The sequence below is a fragment of the Chanodichthys erythropterus genome, chromosome 17, assembly GCF_024489055.1.
Source record: "Chanodichthys erythropterus isolate Z2021 chromosome 17, ASM2448905v1, whole genome shotgun sequence".
In the NCBI taxonomy this organism is placed as follows: Eukaryota; Metazoa; Chordata; class Actinopteri; order Cypriniformes; family Xenocyprididae; genus Chanodichthys; species Chanodichthys erythropterus.
Window position 1 is genome coordinate 16,958,297 of NC_090237.1, and position 26,841 is coordinate 16,985,137.

A 26,841-nucleotide genomic window follows, 5' to 3' on the forward strand; every position below is an offset into this window, starting at 1 on the left:
TTTGAAATGGTCATGAAAAAAGAGGAAGTGTTTAACGCAGAGTGCAACTTTTCCAGGTAGTTTGCATTCCAGACGGACAATTACAAATATCATGGTTTGGCTTTACATCGAGAGCTTTTGTTTTCCACGTTCTATTAGGATTATGGCGATAATTTGATTGCATGTATTCAAAGTGGCTCTACAGATCGGACTGCCAAACCAGAACGTTTTTTCCTCTAATACTTGCAGCAATATAATTTTGAAATAGCTTTCAAACACAATTCTTCATTTTTACACATCTCGTAATTGTGGTCACTATGTCCAGATATGAGTTTTTACAGAGTCAAACTACTCTATTCATCTTATTAATGCCGGACACGCCAAAGCAGGGCACACCAAAGGCTTGCGGCTCTGTTGAACCTCATCTCAACATAAAACAAAACGACACTCAGACTCGCATGGTAAGAATTTCTGTTATTAAAAATTGTTTGAATAGTTGTAGAAGGCTAGCTTGTATCCTTGTCCATCAGTCATTTAAAAAAAAAAAAAATGTTTAATATATTTCTTTCTTCACCATTTCCATGTGACATGAATCAAAGCCTGCACAGGAGAATAATGCAAGCAGATGTCTTTTGGTGGAGGACAGAGCAGAAGAAAACATTCAGACTGTCACTGGTGATTGTAAGTTACAGTTCTCATACTCAAATTATTATTTATGTCATTTACATAAACACCTTAATAAGTACAGCTCCTGTTGGTAGTACATTGTAGGCTATTTCTTTGTGATGACTGCATTAAGTTTTTATGAAATTACGTTTTGACAGATGACAGAGCCCATGAAATGAAATTTTGTTGTCGTGTTGTTGCTTTTAGCCCAGTTTTGATAAGTTTTTTTTAACCCATATTTTAGCATTTAGGTCATCTATATGCTAGTGTTTTCATAAAAGTTAAACTTCACACATTAAAAATTTACAGTCTTAAAATGTTAAATTTGACTTAAAAATATTGATGACTCATCCTTCACTAATTTTTTTTTTTTTTTTTTAGATATTCTCTCTAGTCATACACTATTTTTTAGAAAAATCATGTTAAAATGTGAGTATCAAATATAAAACCGGCTTTTGAGGAACGTTTATTTGTGCACCTCTCAATCACTGTTGCACTGACTATAAGTTCTGCCCGCCACAATAAAAACTACATTTAAATATAATCGTACTAAGACATTATTGGGAAATATAGATATTACAACTGATATTTATGTACATTTTATGAAAGTAGTCTGCTATACTGTTATATAGATCTTTTATGAAGGTAAAACAGTAGCAAAACCATAGACTGTAAAAAAATTAGCAAAACCCGAGGGGGCGGCATCGACCATTTTATTGGTCGATGCCTGACCAATGAACAACACCAGTGTACGCACTGTTCGTATACCATGAGAGGGCGCTATTCTTATTTAATTAATTTTTTTACAAAATTTTTAAATTGATTATTAAAATCTTTCTACGTTAACTCATTACATATTAAGAGAGCAAGAGAGAATGAGAATAAATAAAGGTGTGCGTTTGTGTGTTGTAAAGTCAAATGTGTGTATGTGCGTGCATTGTGAGCATGGGGAATGTGGGTGAAAAGAAATCTGATTGGATATGACGTTAATGTTTAAAAAAAAACAGGCTAAAAATTAGTAAATGCTCAATAAAAAAGCTAAATTCAACTGAAACATTTGAAGTTCTGTGCCCTGAGATAAAAAATCCCTGTTTTCATTAAAATATCATTAGTTTTTACTGAGTTTTACATTACAGTAAGAGTAGTAAAGTAGTTTATTGGTTAGAGTCAGCCAATGAAATGGGCGGTTTTTGTACACGATGACGTCACTACATAGATCAGATCGCGCCGTTTTGGTGGTACATGCGTGTGTGCCTCATATGTCCTGAAAAGTGAAGCTGCGGGCTCTTTGATCGCCCCTGGAGGCTGGATGCAGTACAGGTCATAAACCCCGCCCGCTCAATGCAGACGAATGAGACTTAAATTAAAACATAAAAATAAATTATGCTTCAAATAAAATTTTCCGAAAGATGGTTCTGGTCATTTAAGGTAGTTGTTATCACGCTGATTTATATTCAATTGTTCGTTTTTGTGATACGTTTGATTTTAGCTAGCAATTTGGTGCTATAGAAACGGGGCGTGTCATCGTGATTCACAGTTGATTGACAGCTCGTCTGAGGACTGTCGGGCTTCGAGGGGAGATTGAAGATATATAAATAACTATTAATTTTCAGTTTCTGTGTTATTTCACACCGACAAATTGAGCTGTTCAGCAGTAAACTGTACTAACTGACCTACAGGATCTGACGGATATCTGAGCTTTTCTCGGTAACGTTAAATGTGGGCTTCATAAGCTAATTAATAAACGTTATTAGTTAAGATAACACACCTAACGTTAGCCATGACGGAAAAAAGCAGGTGATCGTTATCTGGCAGTTACCAATTATTTTTTTGGGTATGAAATAATAATTAGCAGGATAAAACTAATGATAGCCTACTCAATTATAGAGCACCGTCTACAGCAATCGATCTCCTGTAATGTTAGTTTAAACCTTTTATTTAAAGTGGCAGTACCATTTCTGACATTTTAGAGTTGTTTCTAGTGGCATATTATATTGAGTTTATCTACTGAATTTGCTGTTTCAAAAATATTATTGCTCTAGAAACAGAATAGCTTATGATTTTATAGGTAGAATTTTAAATAACGTATAATTTATATAGCCTATTTAAAATACATCAATGATGACGCAGCTGTCTGGGCGGAAGTTTGATACCGCGACTCCAGGCTTGTTCGAGATGCATCGGCGCTGCGCAGACCGATCGGCGTGTGACATCAAAGTACCGCGAGAACGATTCAAAAGCATAAGGAGTCGTCTGGTCTCCAATCACTCTCGCGGTACTTTGATGTCATTCGACGATCGGTCTGCGCAGCGCCGATGCATCTCGAACAAGCCTTCCGTCTCCGGGCTCCACTGACGATTCCTTCTGCGCATGCCCAGGTTCCAAACTGACGTTTTTGCATAACGTGTCAGCACCGGGTGTGTCTCATACGTTCTGAAAAGTGAAGCCACGGGCTCTTTGATCGCCCCCTGGAGGCTGGATGCAGTACAGGTCATAAACCCCGCCCTCTCAATGCAGTCGAATGAGACTTCAGTGAAAACTTAAAAATAAATTCTGCTTCAAATAAAACTTTCTGAAAGATGGTTTTGGACATTTAAGGTAGTTGTTATCACACTGATATATATTCAATTGTTCGTTTTTGTGATGATTTAGATTTTAGCTAGCAATTTGATTCTATAAAAACGGGGCGTGTCGTCATGATTCGAAGTTGATTGACAGCTTGTCTGAGGACTGTCGGAGCTTCGAGGGGAGATTGAAGATGTATTAACTAACTGTTAATTTTCGATTTCTTTGTCATTAACACCAACAAAATGAGTTGTTCAGCAGTAAACTGTACTAACCGACCTACAGGATCTGACGGATCACTGAACTTTTTTTCTGTAACATCAAATGTGGGCGTTATAAGCTAATTAATAAATGTTATTAGTTAAGATAACACACCTAATGTTAACCATGTCGGGAAAAAGCAGGTGATCGTTATCTGGCAGTTACTTATTATTTTTATGGGTATAAAATAATAATTAGCAGGACAAAACTAATGATAGCTTACTCTAATTACAGCAATCGATCTCCTGTAACATTAGTTGAACTTGATTTAAAATGGCAGGACCGTTTCTGACGATTTAGAGTTGTTTCTAGTGGCATATTATATTGATTTTATCTACTGAATTTGCTGTTTCAAAAATATTATTGCTCTAGAAACAGAATAGCATATTATTTTATAGGTAGAATTTTAAATTGTGTATAATTTTTATAGTCTATTTAAAATACATGAATGATGACGCAGTCGTCTGGGCGGAAGTTTGATATCGCGACTCCGCCTCCGGCTCAACTGACATGCCCAGGCTCCAAACTTTTTTTTTTTTTTTGACGTATTGCGTAACGTGTCAGCGCCCATTCATCAGCCCATTTTGGCTTCAGTTCAATACAATGGAAGGAAGCGACGTCGCGTCGTCCATCTTTTTTTACAGTCTATGGTCAGCGCACATCGGCGTCCGTTTTGGCTTCAGTTTGGCCAGACGGCCAGATCTAGGAAGGGTTCTAGAAGGAAGCGGCGTCGCGGCGTCCATCTTTTTTTTTACAGTCTATGGGTACATGTAGCAGTCACCCAATAAACGACTTTACTACTCTTTCACTGTAATATAAAAAAAACCCGATAAAACTAATGATGTTTTAATTAAAATGGTGTCTCATACATATGCAAATATTTATTACCACATGCCAAATCGCACTGGATGGCGTTGTTCATTGGCCAGGCATCGATATAGGTACCAATAAAATGGCCTCTGGGTCTCTGGTGTATTTTCCTCCAAGTATGAGAAACATATTCTCACTATATCATACTATATATGGATAAAAGCTTGATGTATCAAATATGATACAAAACATAAAACAAATGCATTTTTATTTTAGATTTAAAAAAATAAATTGTATTTAAAGGTTCAAACTGTTTTTTGACTATTATTTATGTCAGGCTTTACAGGGTTAATATATCAATACTCCCACTCTCTGTTCATAAAAACATTTGAAAACAAGCAGCTTTGTCATAATTATCATAAATGGAAATAGACCTAGCCTATATCTGGGAGATTTTGAATATTGTGCTGGACAACACGGGAGCCAAAAGTCAAAAAGGTTGAGAACCACTGATGTCCCCAACTTAATTTTTCAATAACATTTCAAGCATTTCATCTTTAAAGCACTTCTGTCATAAGAAATCATAATGGCATAAATGTTTAACACTAATTTTGTATTATTGTGTTCTTTTTTCATCAGCTGATGACAGGGGCTGTTCTGAAGATCAGGAAGGCGTGTTGCAGACATCAATCGAGCAACCTGAAAAGCTGCAAGACGAAGAGTCTTTTGCATGTGAGCAATGTGGAAAGGCCTTTCCAAAGATGTTTTCTCTTCTGCGACACAAACGTGTGCATTTGGTCATAAAGAAGCACTGTTGTGAAAAATGCGGGAAGAAGTTCTCACAATTAAGAGCACTAGAAACTCATCTCCGCAAACATGCACAGAAATTTGAGAAGAAGAAATTTCCGTGCAGTACATGTGGGAAGAGCTTCAAGGATCTCGCAGCGCATGAACGGGTTCACGCGGAAATCAGACCATTTACCTGCGATATATGTGGACAGGGATTCACGGTCAAAGGAAGTTTATACATGCATCAGAGGGTGCACACGGGCGAAAAACCATACACATGTGATACCTGTGGGAAGTGTTTCTCCCTGATAGGCACCCTAAACTGCCACAAGAAGTTTCATTCAAATGACAGGCCAATAAAGTGCAACCACTGCAATAAGAGCTTCAAGTGCAAGAGTCATTTGAGACGCCACCTTCCTGTGCACACCGGTGAGAGACGATATACGTGTGAAACCTGTGGTAAAACTTTTGCGCATCATGAAGCTATGACACGCCATGTCCTCATTCACACCGGTGAAAAGCCGTACATCTGTGAGGTGTGTGGTAAAAGATTTCGCCAGAGAAGCAATTTGAAAGTCCATATGCGGTTACACGAAGAGACGCAATTTAAGTGTGAAATGTGTGGGAAAACATTCCAGCATGAGTTTTTGCTACAGAACCATATGTTAACACATAATCAGACTGAAAATTCTGGAGATAAGAGCAATGGCCAGTTTCCGAACTCCAACTCTGCATTTAAAACGCAGCCACATTCCGACAATAGCAAGCTGTTTACATGCAAATTGTGTGAGAAGAGCTACAGCAACGTTTATAATCTTCGCATTCATGAGAAGCTTCATTCGGGGGAGACCCCATTCAAGTGTGAGATCTGCGGTAAGGCCTACGCACTCAGGAAATCCTTCAAAACGCATATGTTGTGCCATTCAGGAGAAAGACCTTACAAATGTATAGCATGCGGGAAAACGTTCAAGTGGTCTGGCTCTCTGAAAATGCATATGAAGACTCATACTGATGAAAAAACTCACAAATGTAAGACTTGTGGAAAGACCTTTCGCTTGTATGGAAATTTAAAGCGTCACAAGCGTGTCCATACTGTGGAGAAGACATTCAGTTGTAAGGTCTGAGGGGATGGGTTTCAGGATCCCGACCATGTTAAAGCACATATGCAAATTCATACTGGAGTGAAAACTTACACATGCCAGAAGTGTGGGAAGAATTATGTATATCTTAGACATTACATTGATCACAAATGCAAACCTGTGTGAAAAAGATGTTGTAGAAACTTGTAACAATTGCAGGACTCTTTTCATATTGTAATATTTTTACCAGGCAAATGTTTCCATTGTGAAAACATTAAAATAAAACACTACTGAACAAGCTGTTGTAAAAGATGCTTGAATGAAGATGCTTGCGAATAAATGTTATCGGTTTATGCTTTTCAATGAATATTCAAAAAGATCTGAATTTATCTCAATAAATGTATCTGATAAAAGTCATCACAAATTACAGAAATGGTAATCATCAAAAAGCTTTATGACTCTTTGTTATAAAAATGACATTTGAGGGAATAAAATCACCATGGCACTTGTTATTAAACCATTGACCTTAAACATGAAAATTAAAATATAATTAGGAATTTTTATTATTAATTTTTGTAATTGAGCATGCTTCCTTTGACAGCGACGAAAGACTTTTATTTTGAAATGATCTCTTTCTGAAGTATATTTGTTCCTGAGATCTTATTTTTAGGAACAAACTGATCCAAAAACAGCTTCTTATCAAACCAAGTCAAATAGCCTCAACAGTTAAGTGCATACAAATATATAAGGCTTATGTTTTGTTTGTTAATCATAATCAAATATTAGGGTTTTAAAATTTTATTTTACAATATAATAAAGAGGTACACAGGATCAAAGAATATTGACAGGATGCTGTTCTGGAATATCTTAAGGATACAAGGGTATATTATAGGATTTAGATTTGAGTTTTTATTGTTGTTAATGTAAAGTAGATTCATTGCCGTATAATTCATGCTGCATACTCCTATACAGTAGGTGGCGGTATGCACCTGATAAGCCATAGTTGCAATCCGCCATGAAACTAAGAAGAAGTATAATAAAGAGGAAGTACTTGCTGCCTAGTGCAAATGTTGTAGGGAGTTTTTTTCCTCAAATTCTGGCTTTGCCAGCTGTCAATCACAAACTGAGTTTGGTTATCTGCACGTCTCTTAACTGTGGTCACTATGGCCCGTTATGAGCTTTTTCAGAGTCAAACCACTCTGGTCATGTCATTACTGACGGACACTGCTAAGCAGGAGATACGAAATGTTTTTACATGCAGCTACGATGAATCTCATCTCACCATCAAACCAAACGATTCTCAGATTCACATGGTATGAAAGTCCTTTAACGTGTATGGTTATGAGAACTGTGCTTTTTCCTTCGTTATATTTACATTTTTAAAACCTATAATTTCAGGGTTTTTGTTTTGTTCATAATTGTAACATGTTTCTCGTATCAATGCAGCTTAATTCCATAATGGAGATGTTTTCCAAAGAAGCAGTGCAGAAGATTTGCAGTCTCTTCAGATACTGTTCATCTGTTGCACCAGTTCCAGCACAAATGTGTTTGAACGGCCGAGATGACATAAGGAAGACTTCATCTCAGATGGGACGTGATCTCAGTGGAACAACATCTATCCAAAACCAAAAGTTTCAGGGTACTTGACAGATTTCAATATCAGGCCACTCTAGAGATTTATAAGCCTGAAGATTTAGCACTCTCTTCTCTCTGTCATTTTTGTTTTGTGTTCCTCTCTCACAGGAGATGCTGTCTCTGTTTCTGTAAGTCCTCTGAATGAGCTTTCATCACCGTCTCACCAGCAACCTTCAAGCACTGAGGTGAGTAGTAATAATACAGTGCTATTTTAAAGAGGAATTTATTTTAAGGATATAACTTACAGGGTGCTAAATGTTGATTTAAAACATTTACATGTAATGTGAACTATAGCATGAACAGGACGGTAATGCAAGCCAGTGTCTTATGGTGGAGGACAGAGCAGCCATTCAGACAACATTCATTGGTGACGGTAAGAGTCCCAACTTTCAGTGGGTAATTACAAAGTCTCTACCATTTGCAAAAAATGATTGTCTCGAGAGCATCTAAATTGATGCTGTTTTAGTCCACCAAAACTTACATGCATTATTAGTATAGTATGACAGTGTTGTTATTAACTAAAATACTAACTAAATAACAAGCAACTGAAATAAGTCAAAGTACTAAAACTGAAATATTATACATATAATAAAAAAACAAAAGCTATTAATATATATAAAAGTACCATTAATAATAAAAACACATAACAGCATTACTAAAACTTCAACTAAAATTAAAAGAAATTAGAAAAATAAAAATAAAGGTTAATTCACTATTTATTCACTATTACAAAAAAAATCATTTGTTCATTTTTTCCTCATTAATGTACACACAGCACCCCATATTGACAGAAAAACAATGAATTGTTGACGTTTTTGTAGATTTATTATAAAAGAAAAACTGAAATATCACATGGTCCTAAGTATTCAGACCCTTTGCTGTGACACTCATATATTTAACTCAGGTGCTGTCCATTTCTTCTGATCATCCTTGAGATGGTTCATTTGAGTCCAGCTGTGTTTGATTATACTGATTGGACTTGATTAGTAAAGCCACACACCTGTCTATGTAAGACCTTACAGCTCACAGTGCATGTCAGAGCAAATGGGAATCATGAGGTCAAAGGAACTGCCTGAAGAGCTCAGAGACAGAATTGTGGCAAGGCACAGATCTGGCCAAGGTTACAAAAAAAATTCTGCTGCACTTAAGATTCCTAAGAGCACAGTGGCCTCCATAATCCTTAAATGGAAAACATTTGGGACGACCAGAACCCTTCCTAGAGCCGGCTGTCAGGCCAAACTGAGCTATCAGGGGAGAAGAGCCTTGGTGAGAGAGGTAAAGAAGAACCCAAAGATCACTGTGGCTGAGCTCCAGAGATGCAGATGGGAGATGGGAGAAAGTTTTAGAAAGTCAACCATCACTGCAGCCCTCCACCAGTCGGGGTTTTATGGCAGAGTGGCCCGACGGTAGCCTCTCCTCAGTGCAAGATACATGAAAGCCCGCATGGAGTTTGAAAGATGGTGAGAAATAAGATTCTCTGGTCTGATGAGACCAAGATAGAACTTTTTGGCCTTAATTCTAAGCGGTATGTGTGGAGAAAACCAGGCACTGCTCATCACCTGTCCAATACAGTCCCAACAGTGAAGCATGGTGGTGGCAGCATCATGCTGTGGGGGTGTTTTTCAGCTGCAGGGACAGGACGACTGGTTGCAATCGAGGGAAAGATGAATGCGGCCAAAAACAGGGATATCCTGGACGAAAACCTTCTCCAGAGTGCTCAGGACCTCAGACTGGGCCAAAGGTTTACCTTCCAACAAGACAATGACCCTAAGCACACAGCTAAAATAACGGAGTGGCTTCGCAACAACTCTGTGACTGTTCTTGAATGGCCCAGCCAGAGCCCTGACTTAAACCCAATTGAGCATCTCTGGAGAGACCTAAAAATGGCTGTCCACCAACGTTTACCATCCAACCTGACAGAACTGGAGAGGATCTGCAAGGAGGAATGGCAGAGGATCGCCAAATTCAGGTGTGAAAAACTTGTTTTATCTTTCCCAAAAAGACTCATGGCTGTATTAGATCAAAAGGGTGCTTCTACTAAATACTGAGCAAAGGGTCTGAATACTTAGGACCATGTGATATTTCAGTTTTTCTTTTTTAATAAATCTGCAAAAATGTCAACAATTCTGTGTTTTTCTGTCAATATGGGATGCTGTGTGTACATTGAGGAAAAGAATGAACTTAAATGATTTTAGAAAATGGCTGCAATATAACAAAGAGTGAAAAATTTAAGGGGGTCTGAATACTTTCCGTACCCACTGTATATTAAAAAGAAATATTTATTTCTGTAAGTCAACCTGAAATGAAAAGTGACCTTATTGACTGACTTTTTGGCACATTCTTGGTCTTATTGTTTACTAGTTTAATTAGAACCTTTCAGGCCAACAATTTACCCAGCATGAGTTTTGCTAAACTGTGAATATATGAATAGATTGTGACCGATGTAATGTTGTTTTTCATTTTGCCAGCTGCTGATGACATGGGCTGGTCTGAAGATCAGGAAGGCGTGTTGCAGACATCAACCAAGCAACCTGAAAAGCCACAAGACAAAGAGTCTTTTGAATGTGAGCAGTGCGGAAAGGCCTTTCCAAAGATGCTTTCTCTTGTGCAGCACAAACGCGTGCATTCGATCGTGAGGCCGTACAATTGTGAAAAGTGTGGGAAGAAATTCACACTGCTGAGAGCGCTAGAGAATCACTTTCGCAAACACTCACAGAAGTTCGACAAGAAGAAATTTCCCTGCACTACGTGTGGAAAGAGCTTCAGGGATCTCGCAGCGCATGAACTGGTCCATGCGGATGTCAAACCATTTACCTGTGATATATGCGGACAGGGATTCACAATCAAAAGAAGTTTATACATGCACCAGAGGGTGCACACGGGCGAAAAACCATACATATGTGACACCTGTGGAAAGTGTTTCTCCCTGATTGGCACGTTAAACTACCACAAGAGAATTCATTCAAATGATAGGCCGATAAAGTGCAGCCACTGCAATAAGAGCTTCAAGTACCATAAACTTTTGAAACACCACCTCCGTGTGCACACAGGTGAGAGACCGCACACGTGCGACATCTGTGGGAAAAGTTTTGCGCTTTCCGGGACTCTGAAACGCCACATCCTCATTCACACCGGGGACAAGCCGTACGTCTGCGAGGTGTGCGGCAGAAGATTCAGTCAGAGAAGCACTCTCAAAGGTCACATGCGAGTGCACGGAGAGAAGCGGTTTATGTGTGAAATGTGTGGGAAAACGTTCCAGTATAATTATATCCTAAGGAACCACATTCTAACACACAATCATGGAGATCCAGGAGATAAGAGCAACGCTCATCGCTGCGAAGTGTGTGGGAAGTTCCTGAGCTCCACCTACGCATTAAAAACTCACCTGCAGCTGCATTCGGACAACAGCAAACCCTTTACGTGCTCGTTATGTGACAGGAAGTACAGCAGCATACATTCCCTCCGGATGCACGAGCAGCTTCACACTGGGGAGAAACCTTTCAAGTGCGAGATCTGCGGTAAGGACTTTTCTCTGAGGGCTTCTTATAAAACCCATATGTTTCTGCATTCAGGAGAAAGACCTCACAAATGCGTTATGTGTGGGAAAAGATTCAAGTTGGCAAGCTCTCTGAAGATGCATATACGCACTCATACCGGTGAAAAACCTCACAAGTGTGAAACGTGTGGGAAGGCGTTTCATTTATCATCCAATCTGAAAAGACACTGGCTTGTTCACACTGGGGAAAAGCCATTTACCTGTGACATTTGCTTGAAGAGTTTCACACAGCCCAACAATTTAAAGGCACACATGCACATTCACACTGGCAACAAGCCGTACACGTGCACTAAGTGTTGGAAAAGTTTTGCCTATCAGAGAAATTACAAAGATCACAAATGCACTCCACTTTAAAAGGTTTCAGCCTTATGAACAAATAACTAAATTGAGTAATGTCTACCTACAGGTTTTTTATGTAGGATTGTAAATAATTTTGTGAAAATTAAAAAGATTTTCCATGTTATTTTTGTCTTTTTTATCGTCTATCTGACAGTTAAATGTTTTTTTGTGTGTGTGTGTGTGTGTGTTTCAAGTTAAGAATATAAAACTAAAAGCCAATGTGTTAAAGGGATAGTTCACCCAAAAATGAAAATTTTGTCATAATTTTGTTGTTCCAAACCAGTATGAGTTTCTTTGTTCTGTTGAACATAAAAGAAGATATTTTGAAGAATGTTGGTAACCAGACAGTTGACAGTAGCCATTGACTTGCATAGAAGAAAAAAAAAAAAACTATGGAAGTCAATGGATACCGTCAACCGTCTGGTTACCAACATTATTCAATCTTCTATCTTCTTTCGTGTTCAACAGAAGAAAGAAACTCATATATTTTTGGAACAACATGAGGGTAAGTGATGAGAGAATTTTCATTTTTGTGTAAACTATCCCTTTAATTCAATCTGTTAAAATCAAATTTATTATAATAAACATAAAATCAGTTCCAATTAAGCATATGTGAAAATACTTATTTTTTTGTTCAGGTCCCAATATAAAGGTCTAACAAAACATCATTTTTTGAATATTAAGGGAGCAATAAAAGTCTTTAGCCCCAACAACATGAGGACTTTCACTGCTTGTACTATCATTTAAAATATTCAGAAAATATATTCAATATTTTGTGAAAACATCTTGAATTTGTCACCCCCAACAAAATCTGTAAAAAATGTATTTTTGTCACCACCAAAAAAATATGTAGTGTATTTATATAATTAAATATGTCATTTGTGTGTGTGTGTGTGTGTGTGTGTGTGTGTGTGTGTGTGTGTGTGTGTGTGTGTGTGTGTGTGTGTGTGTGTGTTCCCTATGTTAGTGAGGACATTACATAGACTTCCATTGATTTTATATTAGATACTGATATTTTCTATTGCCTAACCCAACCTCTACCCATTAAACATCACAGAAATGTGCAAAACACTAGATTGGAAAAAAAAGTTTTGGCCGCTTTATTAACCTTTTAAACAATATCCTCACTGGTCGGTTGTCATAATATTTCATTAGGCTATATAAGTGAGGACATTTGGCCTTCACAAGTATAGCCATATCTGTACACAAACACACACGCACTGTTTTTGTTTAGCATTTTTTGCAAATAAACTCCAGTCCAGTGAGGGGCAGCACATGAGCACAAGCCCAATGCTGTTCAGTACAAGAGAAGAAAACAGGTTAGGAAGCTTGTAATGGCTTTATTGAAATTATAATCTCTGTCATCAAAAACAACAGCAGGAGAATAATGTCGTTGTTGGAGTCTGAGGTCGTCTCTGTTTTGGAGACGCTTGTAAAGGCAACGGTAAAAGAAATGACTAAGTTCGTGGACATATCAGGCATACCTCCACTGACAGAAACTAACGTTACAGCAAACAAGTCTGCCAGCCCAGACTTTGCAGTAAGTGAACAAAAAGTTGACGAAATTACTGAATTTTTGCTTGTGGCGTTTGTTTTTAAGCCATACACCATAACCTGCATGATTTAACTGGATATATGGCATTAAATCAAATGTGTTAAGTGACTTATTATATGAAAGCATCAGGTCCACACAACCAAATACAAGTGTCACAGATAAAATATTAATTTCTTGATATTGTGGCACCCTAATAACATCGTTTAGAATAAATAATCTCTTTCCAGATTCTCAGTTTGTTCACCAATTGTATTGTTGACTGCATCAAGCTCAACCATTCAAATCTGTTATCCAAGTTAATGTAAGAAAAAATGTCCAGCAAATATTTTGGTCACAAGCTAGCTAGCCACTGCTGAATGACAGCTTAATTTAAGCTGGTTTATAATTGATTTCTTTCTATATTTTAGACCCATCTGAACTGTGTGTTAGAACGTAACGCAAAGGAAGCTGTGGAAAAAATATGCCAGCTTTTCTCTGCACTTCAGCATCTTGAAACGAGTCAGAGTGCACAGGATGGCTTGAAAACAAGACCAAAGCAAGTTGAGAAACGGCAGAAGACTCTACTTACAGACAATGCTCTCCTGACAAGTCAGTCTAGTGACCAGCTTACTCTAGGTGAGATTCATTACTTATGCTTCATTCACACCACTATGCTTCTCAGAGCAAGTCATTAAGATTTATGATCTGTGCTGTTGTGCCATTGCAGTCTCTGGGGAGAACATCGATGTGAGCTGGGCACAGGAGGAGATTATAGAGACTGAGCATGTGAAAAGAGTAAGTTATTCACACATAATGGAGCACAGCAGTTAGTTTCTTTGGGTAAAAATCTCTTGATTGTAGGCAAATTGAACAATACCATACAAACCTTTCCATAAAGCCCTACCATTAGCTCGGAGGTTAAACTATGGCATATGCTTTTGTGAAAGCTACATATTAATGTGAAAAATCATGTTTAAAGGGCTAGTTCACCCAAAAATGACATTTCTGTCATTAATTACTCACCATCATTTCTTTCCAAACCCGTAAGACCTTCATTCATCTTTGAAATGCAAATTAAGATATTTTTTATGAAATCCTTTCTCAACAGAAGGGATAAAAAACAACATTCAAGGTCCAGAAAAGTAGTAAAAACATTGTTAAAACTGTCAACGTAATTAGAGTGGTTCAACCTTAATGTTATGAAGTGACGAGAATCCTTTTTGTGCACAAAAACAAAACAAAAATAACGACTTTATTCAACAAATTCATCTCTCCCCTGTCATTCTCTTACGTTGTTTACATTGCATAGCTTCCAGGTTCTATGTCAGAATGCCGGCTCATTATTGGCCGACGCTGCACATGTGAGCAGCACGACACATGCATGTGATGCTGACGCAGGAGCCAGCCAATAATGAGTCGCGTTCTGACGTAGAACCTGGAAGCGCTGCCACATAAATAACATTGAAGAATGACAGGGATGAGATGAATTTGTTGAGTAAAGTCATGATTTTTGTTTTGTTTTTGTGCACAAAAAGTATTCTCGTCACTTCATAACATTAAGGTTGAACCACTGTAGTTACGTGGACTATTTTAATTATGTCTTTACTACTTTCTGGACCTTGAATGTGGTACTTGCATTGCTTTTTATGGGGGACAAAAAAAACTCTTGGATTTTATCAAAAATATCGTATTTTTGTTCCGAAGATGAATAAAGGTCTTACGGGTGTGAAAAGACATGAGGCTGAGTAATAAATGACAGAAATTTAATTTTTGGGTGAACTAACCCTTTAATTTTTGAATTCCAGGTGAAGAACTTAACTACTCATAATTCTAAAGACAGTAGTATTATATTAAAACATTTTTCATTTTTTGATATTTACAATGCTATATCAATTACAATCAAAGTTTATAATGTCTAATTAATCTCAGAGCTGGTTTGTTTGGTTCAAGGCCTAGAACTCTTTATCGAATTATTATTTTTTTGAATATTTTGAAAAGATTCAGGGCTGCTGAAAAAGTGGTTCCTATTGTACTTTATACAAGAGGTGGGTTTAATTTAGCAGTTTGCATAACCTAATAAACTCTTAGCTGTAATTGTACACTACCGTTCAAAAGTTTGGGGTCAGTAAGATTTTTTTTTAAAGGTGCCCTAGATTCAAAAATTGAATTTACCTCGGGATAGTTGAATAACAAGAGTTCAGTACATGGAAATGACATACAGTGAGTCTCAAACTCCATTGTTTCCTCCTCCTTATATAAATCTCATTTGTTTAAAATACCTCAGAAGAACTGGCGAATCTCAACATAACACCGACTGTTACGTAACAGTCGGGATCATTAATATGTATGACCCCAATATTTGCATATGCCAGCCCATGGTCGAGGCGTTAGACAAGGGCAGCCAGTATTAACTTCTGGATGTGCACAGCTGAATCATCAGACTAGGTAAGCAAGCAAGAACAACAGCGAAAAATGGCAGATGGAGCGATAATAACTGACATGATTCATGATAACATTATATTTTTAGTGATATTTATAAATTGTCTTTCTAAATGTTTCGTTAGCATTGTTGCTAATGTACTGTTAAATGTGGTTAAAGTTACTATCGTTTCTTACTGTATTCACGGAGACAAGAGCCGTCGCTATTTTCATTTTTTAAACACTTGCAGTCTGTATAATTCATAAACACAACTTCATTCTTTATAAATCTCTCCAACAGTGTAGCATTAGCCGTTAGCCACGGAGCATAGCCATAAACTCATTCAAAATCAAATGTAAACTTCAAAATAAACACTGTACTTACGCGATTAGACATGCTGCGTGATGAACACTTTGGAAAGATCCATTTTGAGGGTTATATTAGCTGTTTGAACTTTTTTTATGTTGTTTAAGGCAAGCGTGAGCTCTTGGGGCGTGGAGCACCAGATTTAAAGGGCCACACACCCTGAATCGGCTCATTTCTAATTGTGCCCCAAAATAGGCAGTTAAAAAAATTTATTAAAAAAAATCTATGGGGTATTTTGAGCTGAAACTTCAGACACATTCAGGGGACACCTTAGACTTAGGGCTGCACGATTAATCGCATGCTATTCTCACGCGCATTTCGTCAGTAAAGCCGGTTCCCTGATTACGCTAAATCGCCATCACCTGCTTTCAAATGAAGCGGCATTTAATAGACAGAGCCGTAGATCACTGAAAAGCCACGCAATATCGCGTTCATATCGCAGATGAATCGCCTGCGATAATGAACGCGATATTGCGTGGCTTGTCTGTGAACTACGGCTCTGTCTATTAAAAGGCGCTCCGTTTAAAAACAGGTGATGGCGATTTAGCGGTAATCAGGGAACCGGCTTTACTGACGAAATGCGCGTGAGAATAGCATGCGATTAATCGTGCAGCCCTACTTAGACTTATATTACATCTTTTAAAAAAAAGTTATAGGGCACCTTTAAAGAAATTAATACTTTTATTCAACAAGAACACATTAAATTCTTTAAAAGTGATACTATAGAGATTTATATTTCAAATGAATGCTGTTCTTTTGAACTTTCTATTCATCAAAGATTCCTGAAAAAAAGTATCACGGTTTCCACAAAAAAATTAAGCAGCACAACAGTTTTCCACATTGATAATAATACCATAAATAAAATACCATAAATAAAACCATCATATTAGAATGATTTCTGAAGGATCATGTGACACTGAAGACTGGAGTGATGACTGCTGAAAATTCAGCTTTGCCATTACAGGAATAAATTACATTTTAAAATGTAGTAAAATGAAAAATCTTTACTCCAAAATCCTACAAAACATTAAAAAATCTTACAGACCCAAAACTTTTTAATTGGAGTGTATATCCCAATAATAAATTTCTTTCATGTTGACTTAAATTGTTCTTTTTCTGTTTTGAAAAGCCCACTCAAACACAGACGGTGATCATTAAGGATGACAAGTCAGTGGATTTTTCAGAAAACAGCAACCATCCTCAATTTGTGGCTTTGCAGGAAGATATGATACTGTGGGATGATACGGTGGAAGATGATGAGGAAGAATCTAGAATTTTGAGCGTTTTAAAAAGCAGAAGTGTTCAGTTGAGATGTCGGAAAAAAGGCAAAGCGTTCAGCTGTAAACACTGCAGAAGGAAATTTGACTCGCTTGTTCTGCTGAGAGCTCATCGGGTCGTTCATGTAGCGGGAGAGAAAACCTTCAGCTGCTCGCAGTGCGGTCGGCGGTTTGGCAGTAAAGGCAATTTGGATGTTCACCACCAGCTTCATACTGACAAGAGCCCTTATGTTTGCAATCATTGTGGCAAGACCTTCACCGAACACAAACAGCTGATGTATCACCAGAGGATTCATAACCAAGACAAGACTTTTATGTGTAAAGTTTGTGGGAAGTCTTTTCATCAAGCTTACAGTCTCAGGAAGCATCTGGTCGTGCATTCAGGAGAGAAGCTGCATAAATGTGACGTATGTGGGAAGAACTTCCACTTTCGAAACAATCTACTCCGGCACCAGAGAATCCATACAGGCGAGAAGCCGTTCACCTGCCAGACGTGTGGGCGAAGTTTCAACCAGCTTGATTCGCTGAAGGCACACAAACTAACTCACACCGGCGAGAAACCGCACAAATGCAAACTGTGCGGTCAGGGCTTTGTCCAGAAGTGGATGCTCCGGCTGCATGAGGGAGAGCAAACGGGACAAACCGGGCATGGATGCGTTGTATGCGGGGAGGTTTTGGGGTGCATAAACGCCCTGAAAACGCACCTCCCTATTCATGAGGGACAGTTTCCGGTCACCTGTACGGTGTGTGGAGAGACCCTCGGCTCTATTAACACCTTGAAATCTCACCATCATAAACAAACTGTCACTACCACCAAACACAGCTGTTGTGTGTGTGGAAAGTCTTTTCAGAGTGTTGCCGGTGTGAGAGCTCACGAGATGATTCATACAGGAGAGAAGCCCTATTGCTGCTCGGTGTGTGGGAAAACATTTCGGCAGCAGAATTGCCTTAAGGCTCACCAGACCTTGCACACTGGTGAAAAACCTTTTAATTGTGACGTGTGTGGAAAACGTTTTCGCACATTGGGAAATCTCCGTCGACATCAGCGCATACACACCGGAGAAAAGCCGTTCAGATGTGCCACATGCGGGCGGGAGTTTAACCAGTCAAATTCACTCAAAGCTCACATGCATGTTCACACTGGGGAGAAGCAATATGTGTGTGACAAGTGTGGGAAGTGTTTTGCTTATCTAAGAAATCTGAGGTCCCATAAATGTGTATAGATTTAAAGGGATTGTTCGCCTGAAAATTGTCATCGTTTACTCTTGATACAGCTTTCTTCTTTTTTTTCTTCTTTTTTTTTTTAAACAACCCTCTTTGGACCCCATTGACCAAAAAAATTTCTCAAAATAATTTCTTCTGTGTTCTGGAGAAAGAAGGAAAATCGTACAGGTTTGGAGAGGCAGGTGGGTGAGTGATCGATGACAGAATTTACATTTTTGGGTAAACTATCCCTTTTAAGTTACACAGTTAAACTGTTCCAGACAGGAATATGTGTGTCTTAATAGGGATCTGTGAGCTTTGTTAATATGCAGATGATTTTTTCAGTTCTTAAGTTTGATATAAATATTTCAGTACATTAGTTTCCTTCAAAAATCTGTTTAATGTAGAAAATGATCTTCAAATTTATGTGAAGTAAACTGTAAAGCTCTTTGTTATGACAAATAAATCAAAGTCATCAGATTATCTAGTGATCTAGTTTTTTAGTAATGTCTGAATTCTTTTTTGAATGCATTCTTTAATCTTTGTATTTTTAAATTGGGAAATGAGACAGAATAGGGAAATTTTCTTTCCTGCTCCATAACTTGCAAAATAGTCTTAAAAACCAACATGAAACATAATTGATAAGATCTAATCAAATCATTACATTCAATTACAGACACAGTGTTTCTTCTTTAAAATTTTTTAATTCAATTTAAGAACAAGCTTAAGGATGTGAGCAACATGCATATAATGCTATATTTTGATTAAAGGGGTCATGATTATTTATTTACATAATAAAATGTAGCCTACATCATTCGTCTTGGTTCTAGTTTGTTACATGGCTTGTAACAACAGTGCTGTGTTAATTTGACTCGTATTCATTTTGAAAGGAAATACTGGTAACACTTTACAATAAGGTTCATTAGTTAACTACATTAGTTTACATGAACTAATAATGAACTGCACTTCTACAGCATTTATTAATCTTTGTTAATGTTAGTTTCAACATTTACTAATATATTACTAAAATCAAGAGTTGTATTTGTTAACATTAGTTAATGTACTGTGAACTAACATGACAAACTAACATGTTTGTTAACTAACCTTAACAAAGATTAGTAAATACAGTAACAAATATATTGTTCATGGTTAGTTCATGTTAGCTAATATATTAACTAATGTTTAACTAATGAACCTTATTGTAAAGTGTTAGCGAAATACTGTATTAATAATACTGACTTGATCACACAAAAGTCAAAACATTATTTGTTGTGGATATTCTGACTTCCTGTATATGAATTTTCTAGATGTTTAATGAATTCCACTCCATTTAAAAAAGTGTTACTTGTTTCCAATTTGAAAATAGGAAAATCTTTCATACTGATAAACCTTAAAAACAAAAATAACTAGTAGAATATAATTTAGATATAGATGTTTCATGGCATTTCCTTATCTTCCACACTTCCTGAATATACTATCTTCCATCATTGCCAGTCTCTACCCAAGTTGCATAACTTTATTTTTTATACAAACTACAGTGATTTCATTATGAAAAAGAAGTAGACTAAAAAAAACAAATTCCACAAATACATTGTCCAAAACATTTGTTAGATGTACAGAAGTTACAATTTAATCCAGGCATCTATGAATATTAATTAATACCATAGTTGTCAGTTTCTTGTCATCCTTTTTAATCTTATCATCCATTTTTTATTTACAAGCTTGGGCCAATAAAATGAAGTACACAGAAAATGTTTATATTTGTGAAGACAAATCTGATTAAACTAGTTTTACAGAAAAGCAACCACAATTTACAGCCGGTCGTACATCTTTACCTTGAGATGTAGTTCTTAGAAACACCCAGATGAGTGAATGCATAAGAATCTGAATCTCTGGGTTCTGAAATGAGTAAATGGAAATCCCCTGTAGCAGCATCAGAATGCGGCCTCATTAAAATGCTTTGTCTTGTCACATGCTCTCTGAGAATAGGCTGCAAGTATTCATTGTAGCAGTTTATGTTATAGAATAATAATGTAAAACACTGACAAAATGATGCATCTGAGATTTGTATTACGGAATATATATTGCTTCTCTGATGAACATTTGCATTTCAGATATATTAAAAGCATAAATCTCTTGCACACAAGCAGTGGCGGTTTCTTTTCTCAACACTTTAACCACATATATGGTGGTTTAGCATAGCAAAGCAATCTCATAAGAAAAGTAAAACCAGAAAGAAAATAATCAGAACTGTTTGTTTCTCCATATTTATAGAGAAACAGTCTGAACTTATGCAATTATGTGATAACGTTGATGGGAAAAGAGCTGGGTAGGAGAGATTTTGCCCAGAGGAGCACATGGGTGTAGGTTTGACCAACTGAGAATTATTGTTAAACCACTGACTTAAATACAGAATGAACACACAAGAGCAATCCCATGGATTCCCATCAAGATGGATAAATGCTCGGTTTCCTAGAGGCATCAGAGTCCCATTTTCCATTGAGTGGAGTTGATTAAATTTAATATCGAGTTCACGTAATTTCACTAAGCCTTGAAACTGTGCTGGATGAATATGCTGGAGATGGTTTCTGTCCAAATGGAGCTCTTCCAAATTGGCTAGAGCAGAGAACACTTTAGTGGGCAAGTGTGTCAGCTGATTGTTTTGCAGGTGGAGCATTGTGAGACTTCTCAAAGATGTGAAGATGCCATCTGGAAGCTTATTGAGAGTATTAAAGCTCAGATCCAGCTCTTTCAGTTTGGACAGATCTTTAAAGATAGTGGAGGAGATGGAATGCAATTTATTGTTGGACAAATCTAGAACCCTCAGGTCTGTAAGACCTGTGAAAAATCCAATAGGGATGGTTTCTATCCAGTTGTTGTTCAGCCATAACTCCCGTAAATGAATAAGGCTAGTCAGTAGCTCTGTAGATAGTCTTGCCAGGTGGTTGTTGCTGAGTTTCAGAGTCCGTAGTCTGGCTAAACCTCTAAGGGACACCTTTGGAATGGATTGGATATGATTTTTCTCCAGATTGAGATCCCTCAGGCTATGTGTCCTTCTGAAGAGGTGTTTAGGAATCTTCATGAGGTTGTTGTTGCTAAGATCAAGATGCTTAAGCTTCCTTAGCTTCATAAATGTGCCTGAGTGGAGCTCTGAAATGTGATTGTTGTCCAATTGTAGATCGTGCAATGCTGAAAGTGGGTGAAAGAGGTCCAGTGGAATAGCAAAAATATTATTGCTGTCCAGCTGGAGTTCAGTTAAGTTGCTTAAGTTCTTAAACACGATGTTCGGAAGAGACCTCAGATTGTTGTGATACAAATTAAGGCTCTCAAGCTTCCCCACATCTTGAAACACGTGTGGCGTCAGTGTCTTCAACTGATTGTAACTCAAATCCAATGCGCCCAACTGGGAAAGGCCTCTGAGAGAACCGTCAGACATGGAAACAAGAGCATTATAACTCAAATCCAAATGCATCACTTTAGGAATCTTAGAGAAAACGTCCTCGGGAATTGAAGTTATGTAATTTTTTTGAAGATAGAGGCTATAGAGGTTTGGAGTATCTTGAAGGACACTGGTAGGTATGGCATCTAGTCCATTTCGACTAAGATCGAGGTGATCTAGCCATATGGCACCCTTAAAACTCCTATTGCCTACACTTTTTAGGTTGTTTATTGACAGATAGAGTTTAGCTAGATGGGTGCAATTCTCAAATACATCCACCTCAATCATTTCGATCACGTTATTTCTCAGTTGGAGGTCCATAAGGGCAGGAGCTCCTTCCAGGACCCCATATGATAAACTAAATATTTGGTTCATATTCAGATTGAGGATTTGAAGTTTGGTCAGACCATATAGAAACATCTGAGGAAGAGTTTTAATAAAATTGTCACTGAGATCCAGCACTGTGAGGTTCAGCAGCCCGTAAAATTGTCTTGGTCGTAATGTACTCAGTTCATTTCCACTCAGAAATAGCTTTGAAAGACTGCTCATGTTCTGCCAGTTGGTATTCAGTGACATATTGAAGATATTATTGGTGAGGTCGAGAACCAACAATTTTTCCAAACCTTCATTTGGGAGTGCTTGAATCATGTTATGTGTAGCATATAAATGCTTGATACCCTGTGGCAGATGAGGGAGTTCCAAAAGTTCCTGGCTTGAACATACTATGATGTCAGTATCTTCACATTTACATGGTATCGGACAGGCGTCAACCAATGCGATGAGAGCCAGAACCACTGACAATGGCCAAAACATTTTTAATGATGTGATCTGAAAGACCTAAAGAAACCCACAAGTTACATTGTGACACAATGTGAAACCGAGCATATATTCAAATGTTCTCCTTTTCATTTTAAACAACTGACAGTGAGTTATGAGACAGAATGAAAGTATTTTAATGCTTTTTTTTTTCCTAGGATTTTAATGAAATCATAGCAGAAAATCCATTCTCATCTATCATTGATTTCATTTTTTATTAGTTTTTGAAATTATCAATCATGTATCATATTAAAAAATCAAATGATAAAAATGTTGAATGGTAACACATTTTTAAATGTCACAAATCTATTAACTAGATGTACCTCTACATTTAAATACACACAACTGATATATCATCAGCAACTTTGATGATTCTTTTACATTGCTCTTAATGCATATAGACAGACTTACCTGCAAAAAGAACCGGCCAGCAAACAGAATGGTTGTGAAATTTGTGAAATGCCCCGTATCACAATAGCATAAGGTAAAAAAAAAATGACCTGTCAGCAGAACAACATCCTATCTTTGATGTCACATGCAATACACCCTTGAAGAAAAAAAAAAAACATTTTTTTCATCTTAACCACATGGACGCAACTAAAATCTCACCACAGCTCGGGGAAACTCAGCAAACAATAGACAACAGGTAGCTACAATTCAAAACCATACAAACAGGTGAATGAAAAAAAAAATGGGTTGTGGCTAATGTACCATAAACATTTTTATATATTGGTTTAAAAAGTAGTGAAATAGGCATAATTCATTAAATTATTTATATCTTTGTAGTATTGGAGGTACCACCAGACTCTCTTTCTCTCTCTCTCTCTCTCTCTCTCTCTCTCTCTCTCTCTCTCTCACACACACACACACACACACACACAGAATCCATCCCTTTACACCAGCTACCTAAAATGGTGCCTTTGAAAGGCACTGAAGTAGTTTAATCATTATTAGAGGTGGGAAGTCCAGGGGTCAGAGAGTAAAAGTCCTGCCATATTTTTTATTCCACCCACTGAAGCATTAATGAGATAAATAAGTGTTCAATTGAGTGTTGATTAACCATTATTGAAGACACCTGACGATAACAAACAGAATCACCACACAATTTTTAAGTTACCATCATCGAGGTCAGGGTTTGTTTTAGTTGAGCTCTTGACTATTTTATATTAGATCTTGTTTTGTCAGTTTTAACTGCATTAAACCAACCAGACAAGCAAAGTTAAAAGATGATCAGGTGGTGTTGGTTATGTTTTCACATAATCATTATTTGACTTGAATCATTTAGAGCCCAATCTTAGTTAGATTTACATTGTTGATTACAGCAGCACTGTGATTCTACAGACAATCAACTTTATCAATACAACATTTTTTTTTTTGAAAGTTGTCCTTATCACAAAAAAAGTTATTTTAGGCACACACAGACATCAAGAATCAGCGCATGAATCTCAACAACGGTGACAAGCAACATATTCTGATAAACAGATCAAATATGAACGTTAGAAAACAAGCTACTAAAAAGTCACAGAAAAACAGCAAAATTTTAAAAAAATTAATATTAGATTTTTAAAAAAATCTAATATTAAAAAGTCAAGGGTCAAGAGCTCACATAAAACAAACCCTGACCTAGATGATGGTAACTTAAAAATAGTGATTTTCTCCTTTGGTGATTCTGCTTATTATCATCAGGTGTCTTCAATAATGGTTAATCATCACTCAATTAAACACTTATTTATCTCATTAATGCATCAGTGGGTGGAATAAAAATATGGCAGGACTCTCTGACCCCTGGACTTTCCACCTCTGTTCGTCACACAACGACTCACCACCACTGAGATTGCGTAACCTAAAAAAACGGCCATCAGTGAAATCTCATGACATAACAAAACTGAATGCCTTTGTCTTTAATTTCTGGTAAGAGAGCGCAAAGTAACCAAACCGGCTGGACCAACCGCCTTTGTCTTCGAAATTTGGTAATAGAGCGAAGTACCCAAACCGGACGACTTTAGAAAGTTAATGACAGAACAAAATCCCACCACCACTGAAATCACGTAACCTAAGAAATCCGGCCATCTCAACCGCTTTTGTCTTTGAAATCTTGTAAGTAAGTGAAGAAACCAAACCAGCCACCTTTTGAAAGTTCATGACGGAACAAAATCCCACAACCACTGAGATCACGTAATTTAAGAAAACCAGCCATCAATTAAATCTATAGACAGAACAAAGTTGGCCACTTTTGTCTTTGAAATCTTGTAAGAGAGTTTTTTGAAAGTTCATGACAGAACAAAATCCCACCACCACTGAGATTGCATAACCTAAAAAAAACAGCCATCGGTGAAATCTCACGATATAACGAAACTGACTGCTTTTGTTTTCAAAATCTGGTAAGAGAGAGCAAAGTAACCAACATCGACTGTCTTTAGAAAGTTCATGACAGAACAAAATCCCACCACCACTAAGATAGCGTGTCCTAAGAAAACGATCCATCAGTGAAATCTACAGACAAAACTGAACGCCTTTGTCTTAGAATCTCATTAAAAGTAACCAGATTGGCTATCTTTTGAAAGTTCATGACAGAATAACATCCCACCACCACTGAGATCACGTAACCTAAGAAAACCGTCCATCAGTTAAATCTAGAGACAGAACAAAACCGACCGCCTTTGTCTTCAAAATCTTGTAACAGAGCAGTGTAACGAACCCAGCTGTCTTTTGCAAGTTCATAACACAACAAAATCCCACGACCACTGAGATTGCGTAATCTAACAAAACCGGTCATCAGTTAAATCTTGTGATATAACGAAACTGACTGCCTTTGTCTTCAAATTCTGATAAGAGAGAGCAAAGTAACCAAACCGGATGATTTTTGAAAGTCCATGACAGAACAAAATCCCACCACCACTGAGATACCGAGATAATCTAAGAAAAGCAGCCGTCAGTGAAATCTAGAACCAGAAAAAAAATCGACTGCTTTTGTCTTCGAAATCTTGTAAGACAGCAAAGTAACCAAACTGGCTGCTTTTTGAAAATTCATGACAGAACAAAATCCCACTACCACTGAGATTGCATAACCTAAGAAAACCGACCATCAGTGAAAACTAGAGACAGAATAAAGTCGACTGTCTTTGTCTTCAAATTTTGGTAAGAGAGAGCGAAATAACCAAGCCGGCTGTCTTTTGAAAGTTCATGACAGAACAAAATCCCACCACCACTGAGATTGCATAACCTAAAAAAACAACCATCAGTGAAATCTCATGATGTAACAAAACCGACTGCCTTTGTCTTCAAATTCTGGTAAGAGAGAGCGAAGTAACCAAACCGGGCGACTTTTGAAAGTTCGTGACAGAACAAAATCCCACCACCACTGAGGTAGCGTGTCCTAAGAAAACTGGCCATCAGTGAAATCTAGAGACAGAAAAAAGTCAATTGCTTTTTTTCTTTGAAATCTCAGAAAAAAAGCAAAGTAGCAAGCCAGCCGTCTTTTGAATGTTCATGACAGAACATAATCCCACCACCACTGAGATCACGTAACTTAAGAAAACCGGCCATCAGTGAAATCTAGAGACAGTACAAAACTGACTGCCTTTGTCTTCGAAATCTCGTAAAGAACCAAACTAACCAAACCAGCTGTCTTTTGAAAGTTCATGACAGAACAATATCCCACCACCACTGAGAAAACGTAACCTAAGTAATCCGGCGATCACTAAAATCTAGAGACAAAACAAAACTGACTGCTTTTGTCTTCAAAATCTGGTAAGAGAGCAAAGTAAACAAAACCAGCTGTCTTTTGAAAGTTCATAACACAACAAAATCCCACCACCACTGAGATTGCATAACCTAAAACAAAGTGGCCATCAGTGAAATCTCATGATATAATGAAACTGGCTTCCTTTGTTTTCAAAGTCTGGTAAGAGAGAGCAAATTAACCAAACCGAGCGTACTTTGAAAGTTCATGACAGAACAAAATCCCACCACCACTGAGAATACTGGCCATCAGTTAAATCTAGAGACAGAACAAAACTGACTGCCTTTGTCTTCAGAATCTCGTAAAAAAAAAATAATAATAATAACCAAACCGGCGGTCTTTTGAAAGTTCATGACAGAACAAAAT

At 37.4% G+C, this 26,841-nt stretch overlaps 4 protein-coding genes across 4 annotated transcripts; 3 read left to right on the forward strand and 1 right to left on the reverse strand.

Moving 5' to 3' along the window:
• The first annotated feature begins 30 nt into the window (after positions 1 to 30).
• Positions 31 to 6,436, forward strand: LOC137005078 (zinc finger protein 235-like). Its single transcript, XM_067365852.1, has 3 exons — positions 31 to 440; positions 579 to 660; positions 4,921 to 6,436. The coding sequence occupies exons 1-3, from the start codon at positions 297 to 299 to the stop codon at positions 6,192 to 6,194; spliced, it is 1,500 nt and encodes a 499-aa protein (XP_067221953.1). The 5' UTR covers positions 31 to 296; the 3' UTR covers positions 6,195 to 6,436.
• A 756-nt stretch (positions 6,437 to 7,192) lies between these two features.
• On the forward strand, positions 7,193 to 11,709 carry LOC137004802 (zinc finger protein 93-like). Its single transcript, XM_067365440.1, has 5 exons — positions 7,193 to 7,462; positions 7,596 to 7,788; positions 7,893 to 7,969; positions 8,079 to 8,157; positions 10,253 to 11,709. The coding sequence occupies exons 1-5, from the start codon at positions 7,313 to 7,315 to the stop codon at positions 11,692 to 11,694; spliced, it is 1,941 nt and encodes a 646-aa protein (XP_067221541.1). The 5' UTR covers positions 7,193 to 7,312; the 3' UTR covers positions 11,695 to 11,709.
• A 1,295-nt stretch (positions 11,710 to 13,004) lies between these two features.
• On the forward strand, positions 13,005 to 18,501 carry si:dkey-182i3.10 (oocyte zinc finger protein XlCOF6). Its single transcript, XM_067366078.1, has 4 exons — positions 13,005 to 13,219; positions 13,642 to 13,849; positions 13,941 to 14,008; positions 17,128 to 18,501. The coding sequence occupies exons 1-4, from the start codon at positions 13,067 to 13,069 to the stop codon at positions 18,496 to 18,498; spliced, it is 1,800 nt and encodes a 599-aa protein (XP_067222179.1). The 5' UTR covers positions 13,005 to 13,066; the 3' UTR covers positions 18,499 to 18,501.
• A 2,167-nt stretch (positions 18,502 to 20,668) lies between these two features.
• Positions 20,669 to 23,243, reverse strand: si:dkey-182i3.11 (insulin-like growth factor-binding protein complex acid labile subunit). The gene is made up of 2 exons (XM_067366077.1): positions 23,145 to 23,243; positions 20,669 to 22,754 (listed from the first exon to the last, which is right to left on the reverse strand). The coding sequence occupies exon 2, from the start codon at positions 22,728 to 22,730 to the stop codon at positions 20,691 to 20,693; it is 2,040 nt and encodes a 679-aa protein (XP_067222178.1). The 5' UTR covers positions 22,731 to 22,754; positions 23,145 to 23,243; the 3' UTR covers positions 20,669 to 20,690.
• Positions 23,244 to 26,841: the final 3,598 nt, after the last annotated feature.